General features: G+C 43.5%; 1 protein-coding gene across 3 annotated transcripts in view; it reads left to right on the forward strand.

Annotated features, from left to right (window-relative positions):
* Shrm (shroom) overlaps window positions 1-26,231 on the forward strand; it is a 58,810-nt gene that overhangs the window by 2,645 nt on the left and 29,934 nt on the right. For 2 of the 3 annotated variants that reach the window (XM_065304688.1, XM_065304689.1), the window contains exon 2: window positions 8,314-8,559. In XM_065304688.1, the coding sequence (XP_065160760.1) occupies window positions 8,314-8,559 (246 nt within the window). Of the gene's footprint in view, window positions 1-8,313; window positions 8,560-12,937; window positions 13,430-26,231 lie in introns of those variants that run through there. The other variant, XM_065304690.1, reaches the window with a different exon arrangement.

Raw genomic sequence — 26,231 nt, forward strand, 5'->3', positions numbered from 1 at the left:
ATGGATTCATATTTGCCTAGAATAGTAGAATAATTATTAAAATATTCAAAATTATTACATAAAGGGTGTTAAATAAGGGATTAAAATTGGTATTAAGATTTATTCATAGTTATAGTTGAATATTTGAATACCAGATGGCGCTAAAGTGCATTATTACCGTTTCTCACTTTATTAAAATAATTTTTAGTAGAAACTCGCGAGCAAAAGCAAGTTTATGTTATTTCTGAGATAATATTAACTCGTATTCATATTGTAACTACTTAAGCACAAATTACCGCTTGTCATTGTTGGAAACTTTATTACGCATACTTATCTAGGTGCCATTTTTGGGACTTCCGGCATTTGCATCTTAATACACGATTTAAACCAACAATCGCAAGCAATTGTTGTGTGTATGTGGCTCGTTCGCAACGAAACAATTTAATATACACTCGTAGAGTCTAAGTGCCCATGTAGCTGAATATCATTAAGATTCTTTCGGCCATTTGCTTCATTTGCATCCTAAGAATGTGTAATTGTTCCTCTTCGGTGTAACTCCTAACATCGCGCAACAAGAGAGTTACTCGTTACTCATATCACATTTCTTTACATCTTTTCGTCGAAACAATGCCGGTTGCGCAAGCGAATATATTCCGAGAGGAGTTGTGAGTCCTGGGTCGAATCTTGAACCGCATGAACTTCACACCGGATGCACAAAGCGAAATAAATTAAAGCCATAAGAGATAGATTCCAGCTTCATTTCCATATATGCAGCGTGAGTGATCTATTCATTTTCAAGCATCCATCGTCCGATGGTGTGTATATGGGTATTATTCCAACAGGAGCGCGCAGCGGTTTTGTTCGATCGGGAGGTGGTGATAGCAGATTGTATTCAATCGAAATATTTGTGGGATAATCCATTTCGTTTACGGCGCTTTGTTGCGAACGCTTATTGATTAGTCCGTGTGTTCGAGAAAGGAGTTCAAGAAACTGATTTAACGAAACGCCGTAAAACGACAGCGGAAAAAAAAGGACGCATTGCATCATTGAGGCGAGCGTTTATTGTCCATCATTTCATAAGATAATTGGACGGCCATTGTATGCCTGCGGGCCGCGACCGTATTATCTAATTCAATCGATTCGTAAATTCGTATTTAAATGCGAAGCGAGCGGCTATAATTTCATGTTAAAATCTCTATTAAAATTTGTTTTGGCAGCAAATGAACTCGCCAGTTATTCTGTGCCCATATTGAGACGTCCCACTCGAATCGTAGTGAGCAATAATTAATTGCGCAAGTCGGTTTCGGTGATATTTCATTATTTATAGCCAATTTGCGGCGATATTCGCGCGATATCGAGGGCCTAGTTGCGGAGCGTGTCGGAGGATATCCGCTCGTTCGCTCGAGCGGGCATCGTGCCGTCGAATTTCGCGGGGATGTCACGAGACACAAGAGAAGTCGGCGCGCGATCTGCTGCTCGTCGCCGCGTCGCTGCGTCTCCTCGGTCACGACGATGACCTCGCTCTTGGCTCGCTCCCGGCGAGGCGCAAATTCACGGCCGATACGCGATTTTCTTTGTAATAAATTTCTGCGCGAGGTGTTGAAGTTTAAGGCCACGGTGACTCCGATGCAAAAGCATCATAAAAACGTGAAGGTGTTGCTCGCTTAGTTTGTTCTCATTTTTACTGCGGTGCATGTTGGGTTGCCTATAGTCAGGTGCTACAATCAATACTCTGCATGGCATTTTTAATGCATGTAAACGCGCGAAGGCGCCTAGAACGTTTCAATGGTGTAGATATTAAACACATGTTTTGCGCGGAAATATTATAATTTCGCTGGCGGAGTGTTTTTAAGTGCCCCATCATTAAATTGTAACCTGTGTGTATGTGTGTGTGCAGCGGTCGTAACCGTCTCGAATATTTTACGAACGGTGTTAATTGTCGCTGTAAAACGCGTGCGAAATGCGCGTCGTATTCGCGTTTAATGCGCCCCGGTGCAGAAATAGAAAAGACGTGCAGACGGTTCTGCGTGGCCGATTCGAAAAATGCATCGCGTTCTGCGTGGCTAACGAAAATGAAATGTCCGCCGTGCTCGTGAAGAGCAATATCGCGAATCGGCCGCAAGAGAGGCGAAGCGCACGATGTGGAATAATGTAGATGATGTCAAGGCGAATCTCGACAATAAAGCATTCCAGCGATATCGAACCATTACGGCAATTATTTTTATCATATTGTAGCATCGCATTATCTGCCCATCCGCGGCATTATGTTGGCAGGCGCACGAACCGAAGCCGAGGAGGAACGCGCGCGCGCGCCGTACGCAATCCGCAATATAATATAAAATATTATAGTTATTACAATGGTTGCGAGCAATGTTGTTGCAGCGAATATGTTTATGTGCGATTGCGCGCGAGCTTAATTGCAGGGGAGGCCGGCGAAGTTTCGCTCGTTTAGAGCTCGCTTTGATAATAATATGTATTAGGTACGAAAACACGTGGATAACGCCAAAAACGGAACGCCAGCCAGTCAATTCTCGTACGTGCGCATAAACCAAATTCAATTTGCATGCGCGCTTTACTTTCGTTTCGCGAATCGTTGTTGCAGGAGCAGCGTTCGATTCGATATCGGATTTTCGTGACTAATGTCGCGCCAAAATGAACTATAACAGGGTCAGGAAAGAGGTCCCTCCTTTTACGTCCGCATCGACTTTATCACCATCGGGCGCATGCATTATTCGTGTCTGATAATAATGTCCAATCGCGGCGGTGTGCTGCGCCGTTCACCGCGTGATTTTTGCGAGCGTGTGCCGATCACGACTCGTGTGCCGTTTGGTAGCGACGCGTCCATAAATAAGGGTCATTCTAAAGTTCAAATTATCTATAACGACGCGCGTATGAGGAATGGCCCGAACCGGATGTCTGCGCGCTGCCACCATTTGCGTTCGGCGTTTGCATTGTTTTTCGCGCGGTTGTAATCTAGGCACACTTAATAAATCATTCTCCTAACTAACGTCCGATTTTTCCGCGCGCGCCCGTACTGTTCGCGCAGGAAGAGAGCGAAGACGTTAGCGTCGACACTAACGAACCCGATTGTTTGCTTGTTTTCGTCGCATTTTGTTGTGTCTCTTCTTCTTCTTCTTTATTTGTTTTTTGCGCGCATCTCCGGCCGGCGAAGGCAGCTCCTCGCCGATGGTCATTATTTACTTAAGCGCTGATACTCTGACAGAATAGAGAAGTCGATCGCGTGTTCTCGCGGCGCATTTTACTTCTTGCTTCTTGCGAGCGCGAGAGCGCGCGCGCGCGCATTTTTCCGGCCGATGCGTGCCGAGCCCTCGGGGACATTTTTACACTTTGGTCAAGCGAACAAGCCATTCATTAGCATCTCAAATGATGTGCCACGACGACGATGGCGACGACGACGACCACGACGACGACGGCGACGGGCGTGCATTGAGATAGCGCGCGATGGCGATGCGGCAATGCGGAATGAAGAAGTCGCGCCGCGCTCGGAGGTGCGGGGGCCGCGAGGTCATGCCCGCGCCGCTGCCGTTGATGCATTTGCAGAAGAATGAAAAGAATTAGAAACATTAGCTGCGGTCGCGCCGCTGCAGCACAAGACTAAGTGCAAGGATAAACTTGCCTTGAGTTACGGACGCAAAAACCCGTAACAACTATCTAGCATTCGGAATTACTATTATTGCTCAAATCTCCGACCCATCCTTCGAGGTACTCAACATATTTCAGCCATATGGCTAAACAAGCTGGGGGAAATAAAATGCGCTGCGCCTGAAATCCTCCCAAAATTGGCGAAATTTCGACGCGCTTAATTGACATTTTTACACCACCGCCGTAAAACGCGCATAAGCCACTCGCGCACGACTCGCGTACTTATTTAATAACGTCTGCTCGGCACGACGCTTTAGTTTATTACACGTGGAAAAAAGAAACGCGCCTTGAATCTAAGAGACCCTGCTCGCATTTTTAGGGATGCCTTTATATGGCCACCACTCCTCAGCGCAGCGTTTAGTTAAGGTGCAACATAATGCACCTTTGTACGTGCCATGCTCGGATGGACGACTCAAAAATGTGTTACATTATTAACCGGACCGTGCACCAGACGGCGCACGGGCATTGTGCATCTAGGAGTTGGTAATAAAAGGCGTCTCAGATGAATAACTGCACGAAAGTGAAAAAGTGAAATTTGCGCCGCATACCAGCGCATTGCCTTAATTCCGACTGCGCGTTTATCTCCGACTTCCCGGCCAGATGCAATTCCAAATCGGTGCATCTCGACGCATTACTTTTGTCGCAATAAAATGCGAACAAGTTAAAATGCTGCGCGCCGATTTTTCCAATGCGCGAAGCCATGTGGTTGACGCTCAATTCTGGGACCAATCGTGATGCAATTTTTGTGCAAGAAGCCACATGTGGAACAACCAAATAGCACACGCTTGACAGTCACGACCACACGCGAGTAAAAATTGATACGTCAATGATTTCAGATTAGCTTCGAAGCAGAAATATTTTGCGCTGGAAAATTTATTGAGGTTACGCTTGCTATAGGCAACCAATCGAACATTTTATATTAGCTGTAAAGATAATGAACAGCGACTTCTATTTAAAGCATGAATTAAGCAAATAAAAAATAAGCAACTTATCAGCATCATTAGCCAATCCAACACCGCACGTCCGCATTGTATCCGTTCAGGCTGTTGTGTTGTCCTGTTGTGTCTCGGACGTAACAGGCGAACCGCCGCGTGGTTTATGGAACGCTACGCGAAGAAATGTTCGCTGATAAGACGCCGGCGGTCCGCATGCTAATTAAAGATTCGCGCAGATAACACGCCGACGTATCCCACTCCTAATAAACGCACATCTGCTGTCGTGCGGTTGCGCGGTGTTTGTTGTATCGCTGCTTAATTAGCTATCAATAAAAAATGTGTGTTTTGTTGTGAAAGTCACATTTGAGATTCACAAACAACGCACGCGGAATTAACTTATTGTACATAATTAAAGTCTGCGGAGTTATTTATAGTCTGAAAATCTTCTTCTGTTGCTTCTTCAGTCTACAAAAAATGTTAATTAATTTATGCTTAGGACTAGAGCGCGCTGCGATGGAAACACGACGGTGAAAAACACCAGCACGTCGTTAGGCTTTTGTTTTCTCGCTGGAATTATGCCTAATTGAACGCGATTGAACCAGCAAAACAAAACAGCGCAACGTCGGTTTTTATTTTATTATATTCTCACGCCTTGTAAACAATGATAAATCGTACGAAATTTGTACAAACACCAGCGTTTTACATTCTTTTCGCCCGTTCCACACACGTATATCTGATCCATCTGACGTGCGATTTGCATAATTCATTGTGCAGCCGCCATTGTCTACGATAAACAATAAATTCTGTCATTTCGCAATCGATTTTCGGCCGCGTAGAGAAAACTCTCGCCTTGAACTTTTCGTATTCTCTTCGAGACAAATTTCATTACGTTATAAAAATGCCAGCGCGCCGGCTACAGTTACGAATTTATGGAAACCGCTGCGGCTGCGCGCGCGCGCTCAAATGATTAATGAAGTATGATTATTGTAACATTTCCATTTTTCGATTCAGTCAACAAATTAGACTTATCTATTCCCATTCGCGCGCTCAAAGAGAGACATTCAAAGCGCACGCGGCGCGCTGTTTTGTCCACACACGACGTGTGTGTAATACTATTAGCTTTTGTGCATTGTGGTCGGCGCGAGTCCGCCGTCGCTCATTGTTGCTGCGCCGGCTGCGAATAAATGTTTAATGGCGTTTTCTAATGGCGGCCCGTTTCAGAAAGTTCAGCGCCGAGAGAGTGCCAAGCGCGGCATTAAATCCATTACTCTGATCATTTCAGTCAATAAAAGCAGCGTCGATTGCACGAAGGACGAAGAAGGAAACCCAAGAGAATTTCAACTCTCAAACTTTAAGGTTAGATTCGTATCGCGGTGTTTCGAAGAAAAGCTAGGTTACACCATGGCGCGCTTTTTTAGGTTAGATTTTATTTGTTCGGAAATAAGTGTTCAATTTTATAAATTGAGCGATACATAATACTATTTTTACACTAATAATGCAATTTATTATAATTGAACATTCACAGCATTTGCATACCTAACCTATATTATTATTCTTTTTCGAAACAGTTAACTCATCAAAAGTCGAAAAACTTTATTTTCAACGGATTTGCTTTTAATGTACATAAAATTGCTGTACCTACTTTTTTCTTGCTTAAGCAAACTAGTTTTTGCTATTCACTAGAAATTCAGAAAAATTACAATTCTTTTGAATATTTCGTGTTTTTTAGATAGGTAATTAATGTTTTAAAGTGTCTTTCATCTTAATATTCATTTGCTTGATAATGCCACAGTGCTGTAAAACTAATTGCAGTTGAAATTCAAATAAATAAGTAAAAACTGTAAACTTTTGCTTAAATTTTATAAAAACATTCATTTTCATTAAAATTTTTAAATAACTTTTAATTTCTTTGTTTCAAAAGAGCAAAGAAACCACATAACCTTACTTTTGCAATTGAGTAGGGCGTATTTTTGAGGTTATATCTGATTTTGACGGATGACAAACTGTATGTTACGTATTTTATGCTATGCTGGTGTTTTTTGCGGGAAAATTAAGTTTGTGTAGCTTTGTGCCGGCTGAAATAGGTTTTCCAGTTGAACTAGTTTAAAATAGCACTTTATTTTCTTGCGGCGGCGCAATCTGGCCGGCAAACGCGACTAGCATTTTGTTCTTCGAGCCTTATTTATCCAGTTGTATATCTTCGTATTTTACTGATTGGCGGCGCATTAAATGCGGCGTTTGTTTTGTTTTGCGCATTTTCTGCTCGGGAACAAACGGCAGGCGCGCGCCCGCGTCGAACTGGTCCCCAGGTCTCGCGCGTTGCTCCAATCGGGACGACGGCGTAGGCAAAAAGCATGCATCCGTGACGGACGCGCGCTAAATCAAGGCGTTCGGCTCGGCCGGGCGCGCATCCCGACGATGCCTGCCTGTGCAGTTGGCCAGCACACACCATCATCCGCAGACGGACGGCGAGAAAAGAAGAGCTCTCGCATTGTAATGCGTTCGCCGAGCGAAATAACATCGACGCGCAACAAGAGAAACAAACGCGCCCGGCCAACACGAAATAAAATAGAATCGAACAAACAGCGCGAGCAGGTCGCAAGTCTCTCGCGCCCGACGCGCAAATAAAGATTTTACTATTTTCACAGCCTGCACAATAATGCAACAAGCATTCGTTCGCACCTTTTATTTTTCGTTTATCGACCACATCGACACTACTCTTCGCGCGATGCGAATGCGAAAAAATTAATAGTCCACTTGTGCGCACCAAACAAAAGCAACAAGAAAAAAATCAGTCATGCTTCGATTGCCGCCCTTGTCTGGATCTAAAACTCGCATTATTTCAGCTTGATGTTATTATAATAAAATTTGATCCTGGCTTACCGATGACATTTTTTCTCTCTCGTTGCGCTTTTGTCAAGGTTCGCGTTCGCGCACCCCTGCGCGTAAAAATCGTGCGACATCCAGTCAGGTATTTATTGTCTCTGGTACATTATCAGATAAATGCCTCTCCGCGCGCCGGCGAAGAGCGACGCTCTTCCTCTTCGCCGCACGCCCGGCGTCATGGACGCGCATAAATCGCGTCATTTCGTCGTCGTGTGTTTCGGAATTTACATTTAAATTGTATGCATGCACACTTGTTGCGTTCGCGCATTTTTCCCCCTCGGTGGAATTCGATTTCATAGCTCACTTTCATAACATTCACCCTTGGTTACCATGAGATGTGGGTATGTGTATGTTGATCTGGTTCGTCGCCCGTCTGCCGAGTGCTCTAATTGCTTCGATATTTCGTCGATAAACGCGCGATATTTTATAATTCTTTTCGTTTCGATCCGCAGGCTCTCTTCGCTTGCACATGTATGCGATCGTATGTGAGTGTGTGCGTTGTGCGCGGCGTGCAATCGTCCGAAAGGTTGCTGAACTCCCAAGGACGAACGCGGTGCGCGTACGCGCTGCATTGGCCCAAGAAGAAGAAGAAGAAGGCATTGGAAAACGGCGATCGTCGGTGCGAATGCAACTTCTTCGATGAGCAGCAGCGCACTGCGGCAACCATACACACACGTACATATTACACACATGCGCACAAAAGATTGCCTCGCATCGCACGCGAAATTCGCTCGATTCACTTAATTCACAGCGTGCTACCGCGCACACCACACCACAAACATCAATTGTTTATCAAACTCAAACCAAGCATCGTTTCCGTCATTATTAATGTTTTATTTTTTATTCGCAGAATACCCAAGTCCGAGCCGAAAGCCACCAATATGCTGACAAGATGGTTGCGTGACCTGCGCGGCAGCACCATACTGCGTTCGAATTCTAACCTCGAAGATCAATCGCCAACCCTCAGCACGAAACAAAAAACTATTCAAGTGTCCAGATCGCAGTCGACTTTAGTGGCGCACAAACCAACAAGGAAGAAGAACAACGACAATCGTCGATATTCCTTCAATGATCACGCATTGCAAAATCAGAAAAGGTATTAGCAATAACTTCTATATTCGATTGCCCAATGAACAAGTGAGTCAGCCGGCCGGTTGAATGAATAAATAACGCTGATTATTATGTAGATTAAATTATACGTATTTATATATCATGCCATCGTGTCATTAGTAAATGCAATATTTAGGCATTGAATGCACAACGCCACATTAACATTATGTCATTGAATGTGCGTTGCGTACGCGTATGTGTGTGTGCGAGATGATGATTAAGGAGTTTTCGAAGATTTATTTGAAGGTTGCACAACGCGCCGCATTTATCAACTCGCATGCGCTAAGAATCAATTTATTTCAATGCAGTGTATTTCCATACAATTCGTTACATTCGTCCAGCGTGTACGCGAGCGCGATATGATGGATTCGGATGTAATACGCGACGCCAACAACAGCGTCCATTCTTCGATTCTTCGCGTCGGGGGCCTTCGATCGATATGCGCACATATTGCACCGAAGGAGCATCGAGTATAATGGGCATTTATTGCACAAGCCAACAAAGCAACAACAATCAAAAAGTTATGTGTTGCAATCTGTGATCTCTGATCAGCGATCACTACTCGCATTATTTAAATATTTTATTCTGAAGGCATTTTTTTTGCTTGGGTAAAAAGTTAATAATTGTGTAGTATGTGTGTGTTTTTGCGTGTTTATTAGTTTTTTTCATCATAGACTATATTTTAGTGGACTGTTGTTAGCTGGATGGAAAGTGATTTGTAAATTTGAATAATTCGAATAACTAATGATTCGTTGCGCGTCGCCTTCGGGTCGTCGTTGATTTGTTTCGACGGTTCGTTCAACTTGAACCTTCAAAATTCAAAGTATTCGTCATCGTCAGCCGTCGCATTGGCCAGTGTTACTAATATTAGGTATGCTTATCGGCGAAGCATGTCCGAACGATGTCCATTTCGTTTTATTTTCGTTCCAAATGTTTAAAAGCGTTGGATATGTGTTTTTTTGCTTCACTCTGGTGTTTTGCGAGATGCCTCTGATTGCGAACTCTATTACACGATGTTGCCGGCTTGTAGAAGCGCGTGTTCTTCTTCTTCTTCTTCTTTGTAGGCATATTGCCTGTTCCTACTTCAGACAGGGTTTAGGTGGTCGCTCCATCTCTTTCGGGGTCTTCCCAGGGATCGCTTTCCCTTGGCGATTTGTCCCTGGCTATTCGGACTATTCTGGTTTCGTCCATCCGTTCTATGTGTTCGTTCCACTCGATTTTGCGTCTTTTGCACCATTGTGTTATGTCTTCTATGTTGTTGCACGCTCTTCTGATGTCTTCGTTCTTTATCCGGTCGAGCAGTGTTTTGCCATCTATGTTTCTTAGTGTCCTCATTTCCGCGGTGGTGAGCAATCTCTGTGTGGTTGTCGTCTCTGCACGCGTTTCTGCCGAGTATGTAAATATGGGCCTGACTACTGCCTTGTAGATGGAAACTTTCGTCTCTGTTCTTAGATGTTTGTTGTCCCAAATCGTGTTCCTTAGGCATCCTGCTATTCTCAGGCCCTTTTCAACTTGCTCTGCTACTCCTTTTTCCACTCCTCCACTGCTGGATATGTTTATACCAAGATATCGGAACTCGCTCACTTGTTGTACGATTTGTCCATCGACTTCAAGTTTGCATCTTATTGGATGTGGTGCGATGACCATGCATTTGGTTTTTTCTGTTGCTATCTCCATGTTGAGGGCTTTGCTGGCAATGTTAAACTGGTGAATCATGCGTTGTAGGTTGTCTTCGCTATCGGAAATTAGCACGGCATCGGAAGCGCGTGTTAATTAGAGAAAATTTTGGCAAAAAGAGGCGATTAATTATCCTAATGACACCTTCGGCATCGGTAAGGTTTTGTGACGCTGATGTCGGTACGCGTGTTTTGAGTCCAGATGCACGCCGCAGGCGTCAACAGATTTAAAGCAAAAAGAGTTATAAATCAATTTTGATTTAGCCGGGCATTTTTTCCACATCGTCGCGAAATTCCATTGATGCTTTAATACGCGCTTATTAGCCGCCATAATAAGGACGCTGATGGTTTTGCGCGCTCTTCGGGCCGAGATTTTACGATATGCTAACGAAGCGCTCTCGCTCGCAGTTCGCGATCAAGACCTCTTGGGAACTATGGGAGGGAATTCATATTTTCCGCATAATTTTATAATTTAATACTATTATTCAAATAAAGCTGCAAAAAAACCACAAATTATGTAATTAATTATATGGCAGTTAGGAATTAATTAGCAGCAGCTTAGAGGTTTAAACGCGAGAGTTATGTGCTTCAATCCCGACATCCGCTGAATCGGAATGAAGAACGATCGGCGAGTGGGAAGTTCAAGGCATTGATTCGTCTGATATGAATATTGAAGGCAATAAAGATGTGATCGCGCGCGCGCGCATGCCCGATCTAATGCCGTGAAGGAGTTGCACACACTCTTTTCCGTGCGCGCAATCGGCAATTGTTTTATTTATGCGGATAATAAATGCACGAAAACGCGCCGCTCCAGCGCAGCGGTGTGCGCACGCGGAAAAAACGACTCAGGTTGAATATATCATTGGAATGCAGTTTTGCGACTCTCTTTGCGAGAGCCGGACGCGAAGGCTTCCAATCGTGTAAGTATGCACTTACGTCGAGATGCACGTGATTGAATACATTCGCACGGAATTCGTTTGCACCCCCATCGACTTTCCAAAGAGTTGAAATGTCGATCATAAGTGCATAGTTCATTTCGGGGTCGACTGTCAGTCTTGCGCGCAGAAATAGAAACGCTTCAATCAAACGAAAGCGAACAAGTCGCAACTCATTAAATCCGAATCGGCATGTCCGTCGCGCACGGCGTTTTGTTGCAACAATTCGATATGGTAAAACGTTCACTGCACAGAATGTGCAACATGCACAATGCGCACGACGCAGTGAACGCAAATTTCCACCAAACTTTGACAGATCTACGCCTAGATAGCTGTGAAAAAGTGCAATGCATAAATCACATTTTAACGACTTTATCGCACCCGGCGCAAATTTATTATGTGACAAATGTGGCATACACGACACTACACTATCGGCCGAATCGAATGTCTCAGCGCGTTGCTGCAATTACCAGCGTTCGAAAACATAACCTGTAAAAGATGGCGATGGCATCGCATCACGTGGCGACATCTAGCACACGCTGCGCGTAGCGGGCAGCGCACTCGCGGAATGTATAAAATTATGAAATTATACACTATTTATTTATAGTAAATGCATATTGCGAGGAAGACCTCCTGGTGATTATGTAGCCAGCGCTAAAGCTTAAACGCTCGCCAGCGAGTCGTCCTTACAAAACGCAGAAATGAAACAGAAATGAAAACGTTATTATCGTGGTCGCGCATTGACGCGCGCGCGCCTTGCTCGCTCGCCGGGGGAGGGAAGGACGCGAAGGACGTGGATGTTGTGTGGACGTGGACGTGCGGCGGAGACCTCCCGTCGGTGCTTTTTCGTCTTGTGGGCTCGCGCGCGCACACCAGCCGAAGAGCAAAAGTAAAGTTAATCTGCGATAATTACAATGGACATTAGAGCGCAAATTATAGTAAGTAATGGCCAGCCCGCGGGCGCCTATTTTTTAACTCTTGCACACTGTTTGCTCTTTGCGCGCCGCGTCGTCCCGGTGTTCGTTTTATTTTCGCGCGGCTGGCGCGAGCTTTATCTTGGCTGCGATTTTTGCGTTTATTTCTACGCATTAAATCATCCGATACGTTTGTTGCCCAACACACTGTGTGCGCGTGTAATTTAGCAAAGTTGCACTTGCGATCCAATAGGAGAGAGGGTCGGCTAGACAACGAGGTGCGAATCGCGTTGATACGCCTTGCAGGAGAGCCCGATGCGCCTAGTTTTCCTTTGTGCCGTGCGGCAATAAGTCTCTGGCCGTTATCGCGCGCTCGCGCGTACTGTGTGTGCCGTATGAACTCGTAGATTACGACCTGAAAGGGCATATATTTGCGCGAGAGCCGCGCATAACGCACCTCCCGGTGGTTTATTGCCCGTCCGTCTTCTTGGTCTTCTTGTCGGCTGGCTCCGATGGTGTGAAACACACAATGTACACACAATATTCTAATCTAAATGGAAACTCGTTATCGCCTATCTCCGGATGACTATATTTTATTACCTCCCGAGTTTGGGTTTTGCTAAAAATCACGCACGCAGATGAATAATTTATTCGGGATGAAAAATAAATTTCAAATTGGCAATTTATTAGATGATGGTCCTTCCACCCAAAGTGGGAGACTTCTTATATCCGTGCCTGACCGTTGAGCGGTGTGTGTGCGCTTCAGGTACTAGAACCGGCGGACCAGAGGCCGACTTTTACATTCTCGCTGGCTCAGCAAAGCCGCGCACGCCGCTTGCGAGTCAGTCACTTTGAGACGGTCGCGGTTGCGCGTTGTGTCTCTGAGTTCGCGCGGTGCGCGCGAGTAACCTCACAACCAGACGCATACTCGGACTTGTAACATCTACCTGCGATTTTCGTGCAATTTTTAAACCGAACCGCGACCATAAACTACTATTACCCCACGTAATAAGTAATAAACTTTGTGATAATAAAACTAGGTGCGTACGGGACGTGAATGTTGTGAATCAGTGCGATTATTACACGCCACACGAATTTGAAGTCGATCTGGTGTTCGATAATATTTTTTTGCTGTGTGTGTCAATTTTGTGAACGCACACGGAACTCTGTAACGCGGTTGGTTTACTTTGTGTGGTGATGCCCGAAGAGTTTCGTCCATCGGGCTGCTGGGCTCACGGATAGTGGGCATCATCGTCCAGTTCGTCCGGCGCGCCGCTAGCGCAGCGGTCGAAACGCATCCAACCGGTATTCGCCTGGTGTTTGGGCTGCAGGTGAGCAACAAGAGCGATGGCTACGGCCTTAGCGAAGGCAAAAGTAATGTCGGAGGCGCGCGAACACTAAGGCAGAAGCCGACAGAGGAGAAGAGCTCTGCTTCTTTTTTTTTATTTCGTACTGTTATCACCCGTTTTTGAACCTGACCTTAAGTCGTTATGAATCATTCAAGTTATTGACACGTTTATTCGTGTTGCATCTGGCCCAATGTGGCTGTGCGTGCGTGTGCAATTGGTATACGGAGTATGTATGGCTGTGGGTTCAGAGTTCTCGGCGTTCTCGCGGTGCTCAAGGAATTCCTGAATCGAGGAAGTCTGGGCGAACCTACCTTTTACTTAGCTTGTCAGACGGTCGGCAAAGCTATTAGCAAAAAAGTAACATTCCACTCGGAGGACTCTCTTCTCTTCTTCCAGCGAGGAGGCGCTATAGAGCTGTTGGTCGCTTCTCTTCGTGTGTTGTGTGTTGTGTTGCGCCGTAACCGTCGTCGCTCGTTACAATGTCCAAGATCGGCGCGCGCGCGACTCGCAAGCAAATGTGAACGAACGAACAACGCAAGAGTCGCAACACGGGACGCGACTTAAGTAAGCGCGAGCATTGAGCATCGAACACAACGCACAACAAGGGGACCGGTTTGTGATTTATTGCACTTTTTGGTCAATAGAATAAACGAACGCGCCGAACGTCGTCTCCGCGTGGCGGCGGGACTCTCCTGAGAAACTCGAACCCGTAGCTTTGGTAAAAATTAAACCAGCGGCCAAATATGCAAAAAATGCAGACAAATGCTTAAAAACAAAATATTTTGTTACATAATGTAATAAGTCACGGTTGACATTTGACCAAAATCACCATTTTCAATTTCGACACATAATACGTAGTATTTTATGCGCGAAGCGTGCGGACAAATGAACAATTTTGAATGGGGAACCGCGAAATTTTATTCGCCGCTGAACTTTGTGAATAGCGCTTCTGAAAATGGCAAAATTACTTAATAAAGCATCATAAAGTTATAAACCAGCTGCTATAGAGTAAATAACATTGCGTTTAGCAACGCAAGAGTTAAGTATATTTTTTTACTCGGATCATCACGTCACCGTCTCTTTGGTTTTTCGGTTTAGTGGAGCATTAAACGGTTTTCGGATGCCAAAGCAAAATCATGCGATGTTCGACGTTGAATCTTCGATATCCGCACGCGCTGCGCATCCTCATCTCGCCTCTCATTCGCTTGGTCACTCAAGTTGTTTCTTTTTCGGTTTTCGGAGCTCATCATCGCGTGGTACCGACTTCCTTCCAAAGTCACTCGTGAGGATATGACATAAGACGTGTTTCCGCTTGCGTTCAACGAACACGAACAATAATGTTCGCTCGCATAAATCAGGAAATTGTTTACGTGTTTACTGCTACACTTACATAATTAATAGCTGCGCGCGTACACGGCACGCATGTTTCGCGCCCGGCCGGCCATCTTGAATTTATATAAATTATGCGCGTGTGTGAAGTCATCGGGTGCATAATAATCATAATAATAATGCAAAGAAATGTTGAAATCGTGCCACAATAACGGAGAGCAAGGAAATCAGCAAACAGAGCGCTGCTAACCTTAACACAATGAATAATTAATTAGGATAATCAAATAAACAGTTTATGACGCAATTAAATACATACGATGTATCTAGATGTGTAGGTACTTAATAATAACCATCAATATCTCTTGGAGCACTTTTACTTGATTTTATATTTATAGCTCTTGAAAGGTCGAAAGGTTCGAATTCCCGTGCGTGTACTCACCGAGCGTGCATCCGTAAATATCACGGCCAACTAATGTCATTGACAGTCTGATAACAGCGGTTGCATCAAATTACTTCACATACGCAGCATGCAATAACAGCAGGTAACACACTCGCACATACCCTGCAGTCCATCCGAGCGCACAAGAATCATAAAAATTAACACACAGATACACGCGGACGCAATGATTTCGTAAGGAAATTGATGAAAATAGAAAGTGTTCTCGTCATTTACGAGTACGATATGTGTGCATACATGCAACGCAAACATAAATAAACAAATGCATGCTGAGAGTTCGTCTCTGTGGCCATAGAAAAACAAACGGCCGGCGTGAGTTTGAGCCGGAGCAATAAATAAGAAGTTAAAAAGTCGTAAAACAAAGAACGCATTTCGTTGCAATTAATATGCATGCATACGAAGGAGATGCTGTGTGTGTTTGTGTGTGAGTAGGAAGTCTAAAAGTGCAAGCGACTTGTCGTGGAATTCCAAATTTCCAATAATTTCGTTTTTACGATTGTGCATGAAAATTCCCGACAGTTTTACTTTCACTCTCCTTTTCGTCCTCGCCACGTGTATGTGTGTGTGTTCAGAAGAAGTTTTTTTTATTGTTTTTATGATGTATATGCATGCGCTCGTGCAGTAACCGATACGCCGCCGAAATATGTGATATTTTGAAATTGATAAGAATGCCATAAACTCTTTTACACGTTCGTTTACGTTGCTCGTTTTTTGTTTGTTGATGCAATGTTGATGTTGATGCATGATGCATTTTATGACTGTACTAATGAGTTAGTTACAGCACGACATGATGTCTTATAGTCACGCTGCCCTTACGTGACGCGCATGATGGTTCAATATGTCTAGTTATTTATTAATTATTCAATAACCAATTAAGTTATTTGAATTATTTTTGCTGAAATTTACAGAGTATTAAATTCTACACAAAATTACATAAAGATTTTATTGATTTAGTTTTATTATAATGAGATATACGACAATTTATCTTTAATTGTTAATAACTTTTTACATAATCATTTGAAAATTAAAATTTTATACTGTTAAGATGTAGAATTTAAATGCGAATCTATTTATAAAAGAATCGTGGATTAATCGTAAATAGTTTAAGTGTAATTAATTAATATGTGTAGCTGTGCGTATTACGCTTACGCGCGTGTCATTTGATTTAAATAAAAATCAATCGATATGAACAAAAAGAAGCATTAATGTTACAGAGACCTAATTACGCGTCCAGCTGCCGATCGCCGCAGCGTGCAGCGTTCTCGCACACACATACACACACAATTAGATGCGATGATGAGGCCTCATCAAAACGAATGTTAATTTAATTACGTTTCGGCGCCTTTACGAGCCGCGCGCACAGGCCTAATTTCTATGATTTTACGTAATCATCTTTAATCCTCAACGTGCGCGCCGTGTGCGGAATTTGTGTAATCTTAATTAATTTTGCGCCCGTGATATGATGTGCATGCGCTAAATTCGAATTTAAATTGAATGATTTCAATTTGTGTAAAATTCACTTCGAGTCTCGCCTTTCATGCGCGCGCGTCGACGTCAAGTCGAGATAAAACTAGTACATGATTCAAAGAGTTGTTATTACCAATCATTAAGACTTAAGACGGGCACACAACTCGAAGGGATTGATAGCGAGAAAGTAAAAGATCTCGAAGAATGTCTTCTTTCATAAAGCGGCGATTATGAGCGACGACGTGCGGCGGCCTGACGCGACTTTCGAAGGTTTTCCTCTCGTGAGCATCGATTTTATGGCTCGAGATTCCTCGCCCAGATGCTAAATAGGGTGCATTCAGCGGTTCATAATCATCATAATTTCCACATGCGGTCCGATACCGATACCAATTCCTTCGGTCGTCTCAGCTATGAATAGCCTCACTCGATTGCATGTGTGTCGTGTGTGTGTGTGTACACTCTCGAACTTGAACTTCATCGCGAGCGCACTTAGATTTCCATACTTATGGCGCTCGATGCCCATGTTCGAATACGAATGCAAGGAGCGCGCACGCATGTAAATAGCGAACGCGCGCCGACGTCCTGTCGCGGGATGGAGGAGCCGCCGAGGAAAATCGACGGTGCACGCGAGAGCTCATGCTCTCATTAAAATACGTCTCGAGGTGATTTCGTATTCTAATGACGAGAGCGCGCGGCCACGCTCGGACGCGATCGCGGCGCTTATATTTACTTATATTCATTAGTTTAATGCAGCCGGCGCGAAGATTTACTCGGCTGATCTCGTCGTGTGGCGCGCGCAAAAAGAGAAAAGTACGATTAGCGAATATGTGAAGCGGCGAAAAGCGAAACGCATTTTCCGTCGCGCTGTGATGTTGATAACGCCAGGCATTTTAATTAATCAAATGCGATTTGCGGTATTAATTTGTCGGTTTAATTCATCAATAAATTGAAAGTTAAAGATGAAAATCGCCCTCCTAACCTATAAATCGATCAAATTTATATTTGCGTTCAAAATTAACCGCACTTCGATCTATAACGTTTTTTTTTAATGTAATAACATTATAATATATTGTATTGCAATTGATATCGAATGGCAGTTGCATTTCATTGTTTTATTAATTTCAGCCACTGGTAACAATGGCGAGCGGCGGTTGTGCGTGGGCGGGCGCTGATAACAAATTCTGATAAGCGGCGGCGTTTTTCCATTTGGACAATGGCGCAATTTCTGCACGCATTCCTTATCCGTGTTTGTTGTTGCGGATAAGGCTTGGCCCGTCTTGTTATCACGCGTTATTGGCGTTGTGCGGGATGAAATTAAATTGAATTACATCTCAAATTGCGTGTGGCAAAACTGTTAAAATTAGCATTGTGTGCATTTGACACGTTTCGTGACTGCATCGATTCGAAACTAGCGTCATGCCTGCGCACACCTTCACTCGAAAATATCGCTTTGTTTTTCTTACAAGATGGCGGCTCGTGACATAAATTTTCAGTGACATAATAACCATTGTTCTGATTAATCGCGCTGTGTAATAATAAATACTTGTTTAATTAATACTGTGTTAAAAATAATTGCGTAAGAGTAGAAAAAAAATACTATGATTGTTATTTTTTTAACGGGTAAATAAGAATCTGGTGGTTATTGTCGTCATTTTTTTTTCGACTGGAGTCCCACGCATTTATCTATGCATCGTAACATAACTGTTCGTCGCGCGTTGAGCAATTGCAGTGCGCGCGCGACATCGGACCGTCTCCTCTTCTCGCAACATCAATTAGGCTCCGTTGCAGAATTTTCCCATGTCGTCCTCGTCCGTGCGCGTCGTTTGTTTAATAAAGAGCGCAGAGTGCGGACCGCGCGCGCTCCAGTATGTCGGATCGGTGCAATTTCCTTATTTAGCCATTAGTCAGTTACTCGATTGCGTCGTTTAGGCCCCGCGACTGCATTACCTGTGCACAAAACGCCGACACCGCAGCGCTAACCCAATTTATTCTAATAAGGAACGCGAATTTTTGATCGACGCTTAATTCCACTCACGCTGGACTGCACGAAATGCGAAAATCGTTTCGTTTCCAGCCAGATGCACAAAGCAAAGAAAATCGCTAACTTTCTACACATTATTAAGAGCACTTCTCATTCGTCGGCGGTGGCATTGCTCGCGAACGCAGCCAACGTAATAGAAAAGCTTTTAAACATTTTTTACGAAAAGATTTTAAGAAATGCGCGCATTGAAGAGCACCGTGCTCTTAAAAAGAGAAAATACGCGAATGAAAATTGCGCACTGGAGCCAGCCACTAATGCATTCTCACACACATCAATTCAATTAATTTAATACGTCTTAATAATAGTGCGTTCAAAAGGCCGGGCATTAAAATGCAAAAATGTGCGGATTTTACAAAACCTCTCACGCTGACGCTGAAAAATGATGGCAAACGATTTAAAATGCGTTGCTTTTGTTCTACTCTTTTGTTGTAGTCTCTTGTTTATTCAGGAACCATTTATCTTTCCGCTCGTTTTTTGGCAATTAATTTTCTTATTTCGCTTGTTTCTCTAAAAAGACATAGAAATATATTAATTAATTTGCGTGCGGTCGTCGTTATTTGTTACGTTACTGAAGCATGTTGAATATTAAAGCGTTGCCAGGCGTCGCTTTCCTAAGCATTTCGCATAATTTATGCGTTTCGATTTGTTTAATTGCACTTTCGTTCTTTATTCTCGCGTCGGTGTGGAATCGTTCTGCTCGAGTGTGCGTGCTCGTTGATTAAATAACTTCGATGTACGCCTGATGATGAGATTGTTTCACTTGATAATAATAAAACTACAGCGCGAAATAACGATGCGACGAACGATTTCCTCGCTTTGTCTTGATGAATTTTAATTAGCGAAATGTTACGCTCGCGACGAGTCGATTCGCGTCGAAATGTAAGTACCAGTTGTGTTACACGCCGCGTTGTGTGTTTTACATTTGTTTCGTTTTTATTTGTTACGCTGCGCTTGTGAGAATTTCAATTTTCTGCATTGTCAGTTACGCGCGTTTAGCTCCAACAGCATGCGAATGGAAATCGCACTTAGAATGTAAATGTGAAAATGATAATTTATAGAAAAGTCACCATTTTTATTCGTGCTGCATCGAGTGTGCAATATTATTACACATTACACATATGGCAGATTGAGATTTAGAGCGGAAAATCGTTAAACGAAATTTTGCGCATGTGCGCTTAATCGATTGGCGGCGTAACTTACACATGGGACATGCTGCGCATGCGTCGCTGTCTCAACAACTCGGCTTGCGTACTCTGGTAAACTGGAACGCGTTGCGTGATTTTTTCCCTCTGGATTTGCATAAACACCGTCTGCATATTTGTCCGCTGGTTTGCATTAAATTTACTTGTAGATTCGTTTGAAAAGTGACACATCAATGCGGGGTTTGCATTCGTCCGCGAGCGCGCGCGGTCATCGCGTTGTTGTTGGTTTGGACGCGCGCGCGAGTTTTACGCGTACGTGGACGTAACTTGACCTTGCTCCTTGCGCTCGCGCGCACTGCTGGCCGCGTAAGCAATGCGTAGAATTCGTGCGCATCTTACTTAGCGCACGGCGCGCAGCCGCTGTCTTCCAAGAAAATCCCAAAGAATTTCAATTGCACGAGTGCAATCGATCCGCGGATGATATTGCAGCGACCGACGCGCATATAGGCACCGAAGAATTCAGGGTAATTAACTCGAGAAATCGATTGCAAATAAAAGAGAGAAGTGGAAGATGAAAAAAAGAAGAAGAAAAAAACGCACGCGTTGAGGGAAATAACGCGTCCGTATTGCATCGACGTCCGACGACGTCTCCGCTCGCCCGGAGACATGTTAATTGTATCGAATGTAATTACATTAAACCGGCATTTTTCCCGTGCCGTTTCGGTTCACGTAACAACACTTGCTCAGCAATGGCTCGGCTTTCTCGGCCCCCTTTTTGCGCACTGCCAGCATTAGAAGAATTCGATCGGTGCAATGCAAACGTCCGAACGTTTTTCTGCGCGAGTATGCACTTTACGCGAACGATGTTGGAAATAATGGAAACCATTTCCGCATAAAAGACTTACGTAAAAGGGTATTGTTCAATTTAGCCAACGAGGAAAAATGCATTCGCCATTTCGTCGCAAACTAGACTGCAATTCGCGATAATCCAAATCGGAGCAAGTTTTGATTTTCGAAAAAGAAAACAAAAAACAACCCGACGGGCGATATGGTGTTGTGTAGGGTTTCGCGACGTTATCTAACATTACGACCTCGTCGATTGGATAGTACACGATTGTGTGGCCGGTGTGCAGACGCCTTGCCAGACGCGCCTTTCAGATAAACCTCGCATTGACAGCGCCATGCGCGCCGAACGCCGCGATAAGATGGTGGACTCGCCGGACGGCACATAAAAATCCGCGCGGCCGCGGCAAAGACGAATGATATCTGCGCAGATATCACGCGTTGACAGCGTACAAGTTGGCACCGAACGCACCGTCGATTTATCGCCCGCAAACCACAATAAAGTAAATTTAAGACAATTTAAAAATAAGATACAAATTTAACAACAACGCGGAGATTTAAATAAAAACCCTCCACGTATAATTACAAATCTGACAACTGTGTTTTGTTTTTTGTTTCAGGTGAGTGTCACATATTTCAAGGCTCTTGATTTTTTCTTCTTCGGGGTGTCCGCCTCGCATCTCACCTCATCGCGTGAATGTGTAAGTGTGTATTCCGCGTGCAGTAGGTCTCGGTCTCGTTTAAGAAAGACCATCGAATCTTCGCGTGGCGAAGAAGAGAGTTGCTGTAACGGTAAACAACGCATCGTTTTACAAGCGCGAAGCTGCATTGGCGTTGCGTTCGCGTTGTGTAAGCACATTACTGCGGATATTGGAACACATCTATCTCCCGAGGTGTACACACATACACACACACGCATGCATAGCATATGCATGTGTAATCTGTACCAGCGCGCGGTTTTTATCGATGTCGGGTCGCGGAACGCTCGCAACGCATATATCTTCTAATCGATAAGTGCGCGCCATAAATTATTCACGCGAACACACATTTTCTTTCCTCGCCGGCTCCTGTTACTTTTTATCGCGCGGAAAACGCGCTGGAAAACAATGCTGAAGATTTATATGCGCAGACATTTTCTCGCGCGAGAGATAAACTCAATAAATTACGCCTGCTTTGGAAATGCTGCTTTGTGTTCTGTAAGCTGAGATCTCTCTCGCTTGGCGAGTGTGGCACATCAACACCATCGGCGTTGATGGCTGATGTTCAATTATTTCTAGTTCATCCAGTTTCTCGCCGGCTTCGCTCGCCGCGGCCTAATGGTATTGTTCTTTGTTGCTTATTGGGATTTTTATGCGCGTAATGCACACGCTCATCTCATCTCGACAGCGGAACGTGTTAGAGGACACTAGGTCACTCTTAATTGCCCACGGTGGTACGCGCAGACGTCGCGGAACGCTCCTAATGACCATTTTCCACGTGCCACGCCAACAAAATACACCGCACACACGTTTAATTTCTGATTGGTTAGTAAGTACTTTCAATACTTACAGGTTAAATAAAAGAAACCACCACTGTCCCCGAGGTGTCGCGTCATCCCGGCCATTTTGTTTTCAATTTATGTTGATTGTCAACACGCAAAAATGTTCGAAAGCTTTTACACGCCAAGCGGTTCAAACGATAAATTGTACATGTTTATTATTGGCTTGCGCTCTTGCAGCAAGCAGAACACAAGTTCATGCAGGCAACGAGAGAAGTAGGAACGTCGTGAGATGAGCTCACAGGTTTTGAAAAGAAGGTTGAAAGTTGGCGGCGCGAGCGCGAGTACGTTTCGTTTACGTATTGATACATTAAAAACGGTATATTATCGAGCCCAGTTCCAGTTATACACCGCCTTTAGCCATTTTTGCCAACGAATTATTCTCCGCGTTCTTCTTGCAGCTTCGCGTACATAACCTGCACCAATTCATACCCGGCGCCGTGCGGCTGCTGCCATACGGGCTTTCTTTAGGTCAAAATCACACTCGGCGTTTTTTTATCAAGGCGAAACATGAACACACGATCTTGCTTTTTCGTTCCTCATTCCAATGCACTCACCGAATACTGTGTCAACTCAAATTTAATGACAATATCGTCGTTTTTTTTCTTTCGCTATTTTATTTATCCTGCGTGTCATTATGTTACTGTTGAACGAGTTAAAATGTTTTTGCTGCTTGATTGTCACATTTCGTGGCTTTAAACTTTAAACACATTTGTGCGTGTCATTTTCGGTTCACCTTGGATCTTGACTCTTGAATCGCTTCTTCTAAGCTATTCGCTCATTTTTTATTTGTCGCTGTGTTCTTTTTGCGAGCGCGCGCGCTAAGTGCAAGTACTAAGTGGCGATAACAATAGAAAATCTATAAGCCACGCGTACGTTCGTTTAATGCACGTAACAAGGTAATGCAGGGATTGATTGTCCTTGGCATTTATAGCGTGCGCAGCCAGTCGATGCACGGCGTACGCGCGCGCGATATTCGCGAGGATTACGAAGTCGTTTGCGCGAGACTCGCGCTGCTCACGCACACATGCAGTGCATGCGCAACGTGCACTCGTGTTGTGTTGGTTCGGGTTGGCTAAGAGGCTCGCGGCGCCTCGATGTCGGTAATCCGATATAATCTCTTTGTGCGAGCGCACGGACTCCTTCGCCTTGTGCGCTTTAAATGCGCATAGTTTTTGCGCATACAGGGCTTTGCGAGTTTCCTCCTTGCGGATGGACGAATTTTTCATCGCTCCGCTTTGCGATTCATTAACAACAAATGGTAGCTCATATATTTCGAGGTATGTGAGTAGAGTAGTGTGTTTGGATTTAGTGCTTTTAAGGGGAGGATTTTTGTTATTAATTAACTATTAGTAGGTAAACCATTTACATCAATTTGTTGAGTATTAAGTGCTGCATCAATAAACTGCATTTTATGGGTAAAACTATAAATTAGAAGTTTCATCGATGTTTAATAGAGTATAAAATATTGTTTAATAGTCTGATTAGGGAATGTTTACAAAATTTAATTGCGAAGCATTAATTGGAAATTGCATCTATAAAAATTAATTAAGGCTTTAGACCTGATAAAACTAAAAATCTACGGGTTTTAGATGAAAATAAGTCGGGAAACAGATAAAATTTGGCAGAAACATTGAAAAATTAAAAATAAATAATAAATAATTTATTTCTTCAATTTAGTTCTATAGAAACTCTTAAAAAAAGATGTTTTTTAAACACTCATCGATTTATTTTGTGCCGGTTATTTGCACAAAAATCAATAGAATTAAAAAAATAAAATAAAAATCAATGTATACCTGGTGCAATTATAACATAATCGTTTCAGCATTGTATATTTAACAATAACGATGCGCCGCGCGCGATATAATGCACTCGCGCATTTTTCGCCCCGCTAGAAATTGCCTAAGCATCAGAAACGGGGCAGACGCGCGCACGATGCACGCATAAACATCTGAAAAAAACGCGCGCGCCGCATTATCTCGGCGTTTGCATCTTAATTATTGGTTTTGCGCATCCCGACGGCGGGCGATGTGGGCAAAAATCGGCCCGCAATTGGAAACGAACTCATTGTTTTGTGCGCCGATAACACTCCGCGCTCGCGCTCGTGTGTTGCGCGACGCGCTATTAATTTTATTAAATAATAGCCTGTCGCGCGCCGCACGGCACGCGTAAATTATTTCGTATTAATTTCCCATGCGCGTGACGCGACAGACTGCATTCCTAATTGATTCACAATTAAATCTCCATGTCTGATGCAGAGTGCGGTGCTTCGATTCCAGCAAACAAAAATCAATGCCTCGTTAATTGTGCCCGGCTTCAAGATGATTTGTGTGACACACTTATTATCAGCTTGTCTATATCTAAAAATAGCTCAAATATAAAATATGTTACAGTCACGATTCGAGATGCACTTTTCGAACACACGCCGTACATGAGAAACTAATGCGATTATCGCGATTACATTTTAACGGCTTGGTTGTTTTGTGTGTGTGCGTCTACTTTGCTGCCTGGCTTACTTCGGTCGGTCGGTAGGTTGAGCACACCGGAGTGGAGCAAATAACACAACAATCCCGAAGAATTCGGCGTTGTCAACATAAGCCCGATGCGAGCGGCTTATCTATTTCACATCGGCGGCGCTCGCCTCTCTCGCATTGCTAAAGTTAAACAAACGATGCAGGTAGAAAAACTGGGTTGTGCGTGCCGATGCGAGCGTTGTCGAGTTTAGCGGTGTCGACGAAGGAAGAGACCACACAGGTTGACCTAAAACGCCGAAATTTATTTGTTTCTCCTAACAATGTGAATTATTAATAACGCTTTTATTGAAATAACCACTAAATCATAAACGCCGAACGAAACCAGATTACATCCGCGAAACCGCCGCTTTTATGGACGCGCTCGAATTTTTACAGCCAGCCGAACGATTTTAAATGTACCGTTTTTATATCGAGTTTATATTTCGTGTGAGCGCAACGTTCGACTACTGCCTCAATCAGAAAACCAGCTAGCTACTCGGTATTAACTTAACCACAACTAGAGTGAATCGGAATTTTGAATGAAACGACATCCAAATGAATTTATTTCTGTCGGTTTAATGTTGGTGTTCGTGTGTGTTCGCGTTCATTCTTCACTTTAGGACCAGATTCGGAGCGTTAACGAGTGGGGGGACGACATAAAAATAAATATAAAACACTTCCGCAATTAGGACCTTGACATGTTGTTAAACTGCTTCTACATGTTAAAGACATTAAATGGGAATATTTGCGCGAAAGAGTTTAGTGTTTTATTATTTGTCAATTTGGGTATGCACCAAATAATCGCCGAATAGTTTACTGTTTACTATTCATCAAAAAGCACCGGATATTTGGACAATTACTTTATTTGTATAAAGTGATTGATTTTGATAATATTGCAAGGATTAATCGTGACACAAGTGCTTTAAATGACAGAATAAAGCAAATTTAATGAAATTGAAAGAAAAATTAATTAAAACAACAGAGGAAAATATGAAACAAACAGGAATACTAAAGACACAGATGAAGACGATGCAGCGAAACTTGACGAAAATAACGCTAAAATAAATTAAATCATAAAGCTTTTAACGTTTAGTTTATTAACTTAAAAACTGTGATACGTATTTGAATTTAACATTTCTTCTCGTATTGTAAATGCCACCAAATTTAAAATTGTTTAAAAAATGCAATTACCTGAATACTCGGTGTTGTTCGGATCAAATATTCTGCCATTTGGTCAAATGTATAATCGACACATTTCTATAGATGTATAATATGAGTGGTGGTGGATTACGAGATGGATTAATCGCGCGTGTGGAATTTTCGTGCGCAAATTGAATGATTGCATGCTGCGCGAGCAGAAAGAATGAAAGAGGAAGAATGCGCTCGGGCGAATGCCGTCGGTATGTAATTATTAATCGAATTATGTAATGTAATCGATAGATCGACAGGCGATTT

This window comes from Atheta coriaria, unplaced genomic scaffold (assembly GCF_025399875.1).
Source record: "Atheta coriaria isolate IRGN ID8LTWV9N9 unplaced genomic scaffold, Caltech_Dcor_3.1 hic_scaffold_6_pilon, whole genome shotgun sequence".
Taxonomy (NCBI): domain Eukaryota; kingdom Metazoa; phylum Arthropoda; class Insecta; order Coleoptera; family Staphylinidae; genus Dalotia; species Dalotia coriaria.